Below are 10,238 nucleotides of genomic sequence, written 5' to 3' on the forward strand. Positions count from 1 at the left end.
AACGTTTCAAGGATGATCTTAAATGGAAAATAGAATATGGCTGAAACTGTGGGTAGTGGGGTGCTGCCATAGAAGCATTAAAAACATTAAAATGCTTTCAACGGCAGTGACTTGGGTACAGCTATGGAGCGTGTGGAGTCACACGGGGTCCTATCCTCTCATTTTATCAGCCTACTGTCGCTCAGGATTATTAGAAAAACCTGGTTGACTTTTCAGTATACCCATGGTGAATTTCTCCCCTATCCCACTCGCTGTTCTGTAACTCTGCCTGCCCAGGAGCACCAGGAGGGCGCCCCTTTTCCCCAAAAACTGCTCGTGCATTTGCCTCTCCCCCCTCCCTAGAGCTCGGCCTCCCCCGGCCTGCAGCTCCCCCGCCGGCTCCTCGGGCTTGCTGCCGCAGCCCCACGTGGCCGCGGGGCGCCGGCCCCCCCCCCCCCCCCCCAGCTCCTTCCCCTCCTGCTACCGCTGGCGGCGGTGCTGGCGCTGCCGGCGCTGCTGGCGCTGCGCCCACTGCTCCGACTGCTGACGTCACGGCCTCCCCGAGCCAATGGGCGGCCGCCGGCTCGCGGCTCGCCAATGGGGAGGCGGCGGCGGCGCGCGCTGGCGGCCGGGGCCGGGGCGGCGCGTGGGGGCCCCTCCGCTGCGCCCCGCTCCGCGCCCCGCGCTCAGGAGGCGGCGGCGGCGGCAGCGCAGGTGCCCGGCGGGGGGGGGGGGCGGCGGGGCCGGAGCCGGGGCTGGAGCCGGAGCCGGGCTCGGGGTCGGTTCCCGGCGGGATGGAGCAGGGAGCGGCGGCGCTGATCCGCGAGGGCTGGTTCCGCGAGACGTGCCGGCTGTGGCCGGGGCAGGCCATGTCGCTGCAGGTGGAGGAGCTGCTGCACCACCAGCGCTCCCGCTACCAGGAGATCCTCGTGTTCCGCAGGTAGCGGGGGGGGGAGAGGGGAGAAGGTGGGAGGGGAGGGGAGGGGGAGGCCGGCGCCATGCGGCGGGGCCTGGCGGGGCCGGGGGTTGGGGGCTGGGGGGGGGAATTGGGAGGGGGGGGCAGCGCGGCTCCGGGCCCGAGGCGCGGCCCCGGTTCCGAGCGCGCTGCCCCGCTCTGCCCAGCACCACCTACGGCAACGTCCTGGTCCTGGACGGGGTGATCCAGTGCACGGAGCGGGACGAGTTCTCCTACCAGGAAATGATCGCCAACCTGCCCCTCTGCAGCCACCCCGACCCCCGCAAGGTGAGTCCTCCCCGTGCCCCTTCTGCTCCTCCTGGGGTCTGTGAGCGAGCTGTGCCCGCAGACCGGCCCCTGCCCTCCCCACTGCCGAAATTTCAGCGTGGAGCACGACCGTGGCACAGCCTGCGTGGCCCCCCGCTGCCGCACGCCTCAGCACCAGGGTGGGACGAGCCCGAGTGGCGCTGGGCTCCCTGCCCCGGGCCACGCTGCGAGAGCTGCTCCCCATCTCCGCTCGCTGACGCCCCGGTTTCTCCCCTCTCCTTGTCCCAGGTGCTCATCATCGGTGGCGGCGACGGGGGCGTGCTGCGTGAGGTGGTGAAGCACCCGACGGTGGAGTCCGTGGTGCAGTGCGAGATCGATGAGGTGCGTTGGGCTGCACGGAGCCGCCCCGGGGCTTCGCGCAGGCTGCCGAGCAGAAAGCAGCCCGTCCTCCTCAGCATCCGCGGAGCTGCTGCTGCTTCACCTGCTGTCCCTTGTCAGTAACGAGCCTGCTTGCTAACGATTCTGCTGGCACCACACTGACAGCGCCACCTCTTTGCCTTGCGAGTCATCTACGTGGCAGCTGGCTGCCTCTCATGTGCTCTCTCTCTCACACATACGGTAGAGGCCCTTCCAGGCCAGCGGGATCCGGGGACTCGTGCTGTGTAGAAGGGGAGCTCTGGCGTGGTGGAGGTGCTGCTTTTCCCCTTCCCCTGCTGCAGAACGGTGCTTCTCCTGCTGGAGGAATAGTCTCTTTGTTCGGCAGGCTCCTTCCACTGCAAGCAGGAAATAAGCGGGGGGTATTTGTTTCCGTGGCAGATGGGCTGCTTGTCCTCGGTCAGTTTGTTCTGATATTTTCCTTTATTAGAAAGTTTCGCTGTCTCAATGAAGCGAGGCTGCATTAGGAGTGGGAAATGCTGCTATATGAGCCTCTGTGCCCTGTCTCTCAAACTACATAGGCATACAGGCTTGGTTTTCAACAAGCACAGCCCAACATATAGGCATATTTTTTGTTTCAGCCAGCTGTGAGAAGCTGGTAGCGTTCAGTGCAGTTGCTGGGCCTTGGGCCATTGCTGTCTCACACGTGGCTTGTAGGGGTTTCAAAGAGAGAACCGTATTTCACGAGGTCATGGATGATGACTATAAAGCAGAGGTGGGGATGTTTCTCACGTCACATCCAGAAACCTGCTGCCATGGTCTTATTTAAAAAAAAGTCTTCAGCTGAGATCACCTCTGCCAGTGATGTCCCCAGGGAGAGCGAGCACAGAGCAGTCAGATCTGTAATCAGATTCTCGTAGTTCCTCGGGGAGCTTTTGAAGCTGCGAGTTCCTCTTGTTGAGTTTGGCACGGGCAGACAAACAGTGTCACTGAACCCTGAGGCCGTAGGAAAGGGCTGAGTGTAGCGTGTTGGCTGAAGATGCTGACAGCTCTTGATGATGTAGCTAGTGAGTTAGATTTGTGCTGAAGGCATGGAAGGAAATGACTCATAGCACTGCTCTTTCGGTTGCAGCTGCACAGTAGCCCAAGAAGCAGCTCCTTGTAGTCCCCACTGACCCGCTCATGCTCTCTGTGTTGCAGGATGTGATCCAGGTATCTAAGAAATACCTCCCGGGGATGGCAGTGGGGTACTCCAGCGCTAAGCTGACCTTGCACGTGGGAGATGGTTTTGAGTTCATGAAACAAAATCAAGAAGCCTTTGATGTGATAATCACGGACTCGTCTGACCCCATGGGTAAGAGCTGTGGCCATACAAGGGGACTGCTTTCCACCCTGCTTCTGCTTTTCTCTTTTGGCTACCTCCTGGAAGTAATGCTGGCCTGCCCCCAGGCTCCATCCAAGTGGAAAGGCCATCGCTGATTTGATTCTTTTGGTAGAGAAAGGGAAGGGTGACGACCAGAAAATGGTATTAATAAGGCTTCAAGCCCAGTGTCATATTTCTCCCTTCAAAATTCAATTCTAGCAGCTACTGCTTTTGGCAACAAGGTGATCCTTGAGTCCAGTGATCCCACAGGGAATACAGCGCTGTGTTGGCACAAAGTTTTGTACGTGTGCCCTCTAGTGAAGCACTGGCTTGCAAGCTCTTGGTGGATCTGCATAGCCCAGACATGGCTGTGGTGAGGTTGCTGCATTTTTGAAGGTGAGAACTGAGGGAGAAGGGACCAGCCGTAGCTAGGGTGCCTGAGTTCCCTTCATTTTTGCTGCTATTGCTTCTCTCAACACAGAGAGAGGCACCTCTAAGGGACTGACTGCAGCAGCAGTTCAATTTGAACAACGCTCACTGAAGCAAGAGGCAGCTGCGAGGACTCTGGTAAAGGTCCTGGGGTTGCTACTGAGCAAAGCTAAAATCGTGATGGTTCTGCTGTGCTAGGTGTGGGCTGAACCCCATGATCAAAACTCTTTGCTTTCAGATCACCTCCGGCACTTGTGTTAACTGAAAAGCCATATTTGAGGTGTCCCTTTTCTGGTGCAGACCTTGTATAGCCTGGGCATTGAGAAAACTCTCAGAAGCCTGCCTTCTTCACCCCTCTCTGGACATACCTCTTTACTCACCTTTCTCACAGGTCCTGCAGAAAGTTTATTCAAAGAATCCTACTACCAGCTGATGAAGACGGCACTGCGAGAAGATGGCATTCTCTGCTGCCAAGGTGAGGGTGCTGTCCCTGGGCAGAGGCTGGTGTTAGATCATGCGAAGTGTGAGGCTCAAAGGGGACTCTTCCTGGAGGGACATGACGCAGGGAGTAAAATTCATTTCAGCCGTGACGCAGGGAATTAAATCCATTTTAGCTCCCAGGTATGGTCGTGGTTTTGATCCGTATACGTCAACTCATTAACTGCTGGACTGTGCTTAGTGTAAAACTGGCGCAGTGGTCTTATCTTGCCTTTGAAACCACATGAGCTGCGTGGAGTAAAGCAGGTTTGGGCTTGGAGCTGCTGTTGACTTGGCACGGGCTTGTGCAGTGAAGAGGGGCAGCCCTCACCTTACGCCCTGTCTTGCTCTCTCCCCGTAGGTGAGTGCCAGTGGCTGCACCTGGATCTCATTAAGGAGATGCGTCAGTTCTGCAAGTCTCTGTTCCCTGTTGTGGAGTACGCCTATTGCACCATCCCCACATATCCCAGCGGGCAGATTGGCTTCATGCTCTGCAGCAAGAACCCGGTGAGTTTCAGGCACGTGAAGTGCCCCTTTCTGCTCCCTGGAGGTACCCACAGAGCCTGCCCCAGGGGCTGGCCCCTATGGAGCCTGTGCTGTGGCCCTGAGCGATACCAGCTCAAGGGCCTCTAGGCTTCTGCTTGTCCCCAGCTCAGGGCACTAGAGCTACAATGCAGCTTGCTCAGTGCTCAACAAAATGCAGAGTTCACCAGTAATGTAACCAGTTGCTTTAGAAAAAAACATAGTTTTATGTCCAGTACAACTAACTTGTAAGGGTGGAGGCCAGTATCAGTTTCCAGACCCTGTTCAGGCTTTGGCCTATTGATGCTGGCTGTTTTAAAGCGGGCACCTGCCTGATAAGAATCAGCTTGCAGTGTGCTTCTCTGCAGTTACAGAGGCCTCCAAGTGAGAGTCAGCATCAGCATGTGAGCTGGTGACTCTCCACCTTCTGACCACTGAGGTCTGCTCTCTTCCCAATCCGCTGCCTTGCAGCTAGCTTCTAACACAACTGTCACGTTGCTGTGGGGAGCCAGCAGCACTTCTGCTGCTGTATTTGGTTTATCTGGGCCACTGGCAGCATGCGCTGTGCTTGACTTAACACAGATGTGGCTTCTGCTCTGACGAGCAAAAGCCTTGCTTCTTGGATGCTCAGGCACAATCTGACAGCTTCATCTGGCACAGTCTGACCTCATATGCAGACATCTGTATACAGCTGAACAAGGGCTAGTCACATGAGGCACGGAGTAAACTCCAGCCCTTTTGCTGGAGCTGCACAGAAACTTTGGCCTCATGCTGAAACAGAAATTCATCTGTTCTCCTGCTAGTCCTTTTGGTTCTCTGCCATGAGCTGGGTTGTCCATCGTGCAGCGCTTTGCTTGTTACCCAAACACTACAGGGCCACCCGGCTTCTTTATTGCAGAACACAAATTTCCGGGAGCCTGTGCAGCAGCTGTCAAGGCAACAAGTAGAGGAGAGGAATCTGAAATACTACAACTCTGATATTCATCGGGCAGCTTTCATCCTGCCGGAGTTTGCACGGAAGGTAAGCGAGGCTGTGCTACTACTCCTCCAGCAAGGATGAGGTGTGACTTTTCTTTGGCAGGGTTGGGAGTACACAGGACTGAGGATTTCCTGCTGCCCTAAAGGCTTCTGTGGGCAAGTTGGAGCAGGGTGGCATTTTGTATGACATGGCAGCGAATGAGTCAGCCTAGTAAGGCTGCAGTTCAGTTTGGAACTGTTCTTGGGGTTGGTGTCCCATGTCTTCGTGGCAGATCCCTCCTGCTCCTAGCACAAACAAGTCCAAAAGCCTGCAGAACTGGTGTTTCCCACTGGAAAGTTCCAAAAGTCTTAAATAAAACCTGGTTGTGGTTTCTAGTGCAACCCAGAGAGTATAAAAAGGATGGATTGGTGTAGTTCAGGCTGCCTATTTCTGCATCATTGATTTCTTAACTGACCACAACTGCAGGTTCTAGCAGGGAATGCCAGGGATGAGGGTGCGTGCCGTGGGTGTGTTTTAAAGCCATGTTTCTGTCGAGGACCATGAGAGCTGCCCCGGGTCCCTCCTGACACTCTTTGTTTTTGGCTGTCGCCAGGCCCTGAGTGATGTGTGAGACTGAGAAGCTGCTTCCTCCCTTCAAGTTGGACCCTGAGATCGTCAGTGATGTGGTGGGGACCTTCCCAGCAGGCTGCAGATTCGCTCTCCACTGTGTGGGATTATTTAACCCCTTGCCAGCCAACATTCCCTTTGATGCGTTAAAGATGGGACATCAGCTAGATAAGACTATTGGAACGGTCCGCTGACATTGCGTGAGGTCAAAACTGTTGTTTGCAGTACTGGAAATGTAACATGTCTTCTTCCCTTCTCTCTCCCCTTTACCCGTTCTAAATTTGCCCCCACCTCTCCCCAAACTGACACGATATATTTATAACTGACATGTATTTCTGTCTGGTGATCTTCTGAAACTTGGAACAAGTCCAGGAGGTTCGCCGACTCGGCCTTAAGCACAGAGAGCGAGGTCTTTGTGCGCAAAGTTAGCTTGCTCCCTGCTACCAGGAGCTCCCTGCTGATGAGACGTTTTGACTGGTAACGGGTCTGAGCCTTCACGTCCCCCTGCCCTCCTGTGACGCCTGCGCTGTGCTGCAGCACGGCCGGAGGGGTCACGGTGCAAACTGTTGCCATTCACAGTAGGTCTCCCTCCAACCCTGATGGAGTAGCAGTATTAAACACCAGCCAGCCGGCCGGGCTGGCAGCAAAGTCTTGTGGCTTTTTTTTTTTTTTTTCTAAATTGGTTGGAAACAGAAGTGCTGAGGTACTAACAGGCCAACTCCTGTTCTTACCCCTGCCGTCAGAGTGGTTCCAAAGAGTGTTTATCAATACGTGATAGGCGCTTTATATAAATAAATATAAATATATATATATAAAAAACAAACCTTAGATCCATTGCCTGCTGTGAAGTACTGATGCTGGGGAGTCAGTTGCGCTGACAAATCTCTTCTCTCAGTCGTGCTGAGATGCCTCAGGCCTGGGTATTAGCTGGTCCTTAGGAGGCATCGTTATTCCTAATGCTGCCCCCAGACGTGTAAGCTGTTTTTCATTGTACTCTGTTGTGAGATGGATCTGCCTCCTCTGTACTTTTGTTCTAAAGACTCGGTTCCACCGCTGTGCAGTGGGGATCTTCCCAGCACAACCACGGGGCGATTGTCACTCCCTTGCAATCAATTAAACACTCGGCTCTGGTTAAGGTGACATCAGTGTGGGTCGGTGTGCTTCTTTGGGGATGCTAACAGATCCTGCAAGTTTGCTCTGCTTGTCAGAAGACATCCGGGGCACTCAGTAGTTGGTGTCTCTCTTGTCTCCAGGGATGACAAATACCATCAAAAATAACCTCCATTAAAAATGATGCCATTGCTTGTTTTGTGTTGTGACCTCACTGCCCAATAGCTCTGGCTTCTGTCACCCTCTGCACGGCAGAAGTCAGTACCTTCTATCCAAATTGTTCTCTAGACCAAATGTTGCCTCTCAAACACCTTTCCAAGCTGTTCTGTAGCTGCCCATCTCCCTGTAAGCGTCACTTAGCTCCTGTCAGTCGCTGGTCCCACTCAGCTGCACCAGCTTTTCCTCCAAAAATTGTGTTAGCTTAGTGGCTCCGAGGGCCTCAACTATGGAATGAACTCAAGGTGCTGAACAGGCTGGGAACAGTCGCTAGGTGGCATCAGGAGAAGCCAAAAACAAACCCTACGCTCCTACTGAGGGAGATTTGGGCTCGAGAGAAAACTAGGAGCAGAGATTTGCAATGGTTCAGGCTGAGCTTTGCCATAATTGTGCAGCATAGGAGGTGCAGCCACTGACTGCCTCCAGCAAGGGGTTTCTGTGGTCTCAGTACATTCCCTCCTGTTCTCTCCCTTGGGAGGTTTACCACTTTTCCTGATTTTCCCTACTAGTGTCAGTAAAGCTTCTTTGTGGTTATAAGGGTTTGCAAAAGCATTGCTGAGCGGCAGAACCAAATCTGGATCCTGTTTTGGTTGTGTTGAGAAAATCACAGACATTTTGTCTCTTAATTGTCTGGGTAACTCTCTCCCATAGCTACCAATCAGTTAGATTTGTCCTCGTGCAGGAAGCTACTGACTCATTTTCATTGCCCAACTCTTATTTTTATTATAAAGAGCAGGCCAGGATAATAGAGGCTGGTTCCAGTTACCCCTCTTTAAATTGCTGTGGGACCTGAGCCCCGTTCACCCTTGAGAGAAAACAACTTCTAGCACCCTCCTTCTGGAACAGGAATCAAGACCAGGACTGTAGTCCAGAAGGCCTTAGAGCAGCTGCCAACTAGTAACATGTTCAAGCTTTCCACCCGCCCTTGGTGAGTACAACAATGCCCAGGAGCAAAAGAGCTCCCTCAAACCTGTTGCTAGCTCTTCCTTCTGTTTCTCTCCAAAGCTGTAAATTCAGCGACTGGGCAGTGATGAGAACAGGAAGGTGAGGCTGTTTGCCATCCAAGGTGCACATGCTCTATGCACAGGGCCCTCTCTACAATTTCTGCATAATTCCAAATCACTCTTCTTTACAGGCAGCATCAAACACTTCAGTGCCTTGCAGTAGGTGAAGACACCTCGGTGTCTGAATCTTAGGAACAATGAACACTCATGAACAGTGCAGCAAGAGGGGTAACGTGGATTTGTGCATCTGTAGCTGGTTCCATCTGAACAGCTCGGAGCACTTCAGGACTGAAGTCCCTCCTGTGCTGCTACCACAAGGTGTACACGCCATTTAAGCTGCTAGAGCAGCATTTGGCATGGCAGCCACCTGCCAGGCAGTCGTGTGTACAGATCGATTGTCCCTTCCACAGATGTGTGAGGACTGAGCTGTAACGCTGGAGGATGCTGCAGCACGAGGATGCCAGGGACTGAAGAGAGGCTGGCAATTTGGGTTATGCCCAACAGGAGGAAAGTAATGGACTTCATGCAGAACTGAGCAGGAACCCTTGAAAGGTATCAGCAGTGTCTGCAGGTGGGCAACTAAAACACCTGAGTAACTTTTCTGGAGTCTTAGCTGGCTTTTGTCCAAGGCTCGTCAAGCAAGGTTGTTCATAAGCAAAGATGCTGTTTGTCTAGACATGCTGCCGTCATGCTCCAGCACCTTATTAAGCTCGGAGCTGTAGGAACAGGAGCAGGCTTTGTCCCAAGAACCATACAATGCAGTATCAGTCAGAGTAGGTGGAGACAGACAAGGTAACAGAGCCTGATGGGCTTCAGCACATCAACTGCTTAAGCCTCTTGGCGCCTCTTGAACTGTCAGACTCCCTGCTCTGTGCTTCACTCATTGACCTAACTCAATTTTTAGGAGTTCAGAAAAGAGCTTAAAAAAATTAAGAGAAATTTCTTGCCTATATCTCTTGAGCCCTTTCAGCTAGTTAATTGGCATCAGCATCTTATTCATCTAGAGCTAATGTTATCGAGGCCTGGCTGAATTATTGATGGAGCTTGGCTGGAGCAAGAGAGACTGCTGAGGTAGGAATGACAATCCATCTCTCATCAGAGAGCAGCAGCCTCAATAAGCAAACAGTCAAAAGAAGCAATAACAACTGCCACCAAGTTCAGGGAGAGGCCAGTGCCTCTGATAAAATGGTGGGGGAAGAGGAGGGAAAAGAGTAGACAAAAGCATGAAGCAGCAGCTCAGTCTAGACAAAGTCAGATGAAATGTCACTAAAAAGTAAGATGAGAATTTTAACTAAGCTAAATGCTGAGAAGTCTCGGTGAAGTTCTCTCGTGGTCGTGTATAGGGTGGAATTAAATGCTTTTAAAACATGCAGAAGGTGGGGAATGAGAGCCAGGGGACCTCAATTATAGCACAGCAATGTGTGAAGCAGATGAAGGCCGGGGGGTCATTAGGAACACTTAGGGATCTCGGTGGCAGCCTCTCAAGGATGCCAGCTCCGTGTGGGGTGGGACCCGTGGAGGGGGCTACCCTCTCCTTGGTACTGAACGGCTGCTGCAGCCCACAGCTGGGCATGGCCAAGAGGGAATTTGCTTCAGAAGGCTAATTCTGCAAGCCAGGAACAAGGGCGAGATGATGTGTACGATGACCTTGCGTGTGCTTCAGCTGCAGGGGAGGAATAACCAGAACCTCACCCTCCAGCGTGCGTGAATTCCCGTGTAAAGCTCTCCCTGCCAAGCAGTCCCTTCTGGGTGCTGGCAGCCTCCCAGTGCCGTGTTCACGTCAGTGGCCTGCCCTTTGTGATCGAATTCCCACGGGGTACAGAGCACGTGCAATCCTCCGGGAATCCCTTGCCACCGATGGGATGAGGCTGGTGTAACAGAGGTCTGTTTGTGTGTCAGGAGGCAGTAACCCCAAGCATCCTCAGCCTGCTTAACAGCCCGAAATCCCTCCTACTT

The 10,238-nt window shown here is 53.4% G+C and overlaps 1 protein-coding gene across 1 annotated transcript; it reads left to right on the forward strand.

Annotated features, from left to right (window-relative positions):
• Positions 1–747: 747 nt before the first annotated feature.
• Positions 748–7,092, forward strand: SRM (spermidine synthase). Its single transcript, XM_032201326.1, has 8 exons — positions 748–919; positions 1,102–1,222; positions 1,490–1,582; positions 2,777–2,930; positions 3,760–3,843; positions 4,207–4,352; positions 5,266–5,388; positions 5,939–7,092. The coding sequence occupies exons 1-8, from the start codon at positions 774–776 to the stop codon at positions 5,954–5,956; spliced, it is 885 nt and encodes a 294-aa protein (XP_032057217.1). The 5' UTR covers positions 748–773; the 3' UTR covers positions 5,957–7,092.
• Positions 7,093–10,238: the final 3,146 nt, after the last annotated feature.

The sequence above is a fragment of the Aythya fuligula genome, chromosome 21 (genome assembly GCF_009819795.1).
Source record: "Aythya fuligula isolate bAytFul2 chromosome 21, bAytFul2.pri, whole genome shotgun sequence".
Classification (NCBI taxonomy): Eukaryota; Metazoa; Chordata; class Aves; order Anseriformes; family Anatidae; genus Aythya; species Aythya fuligula.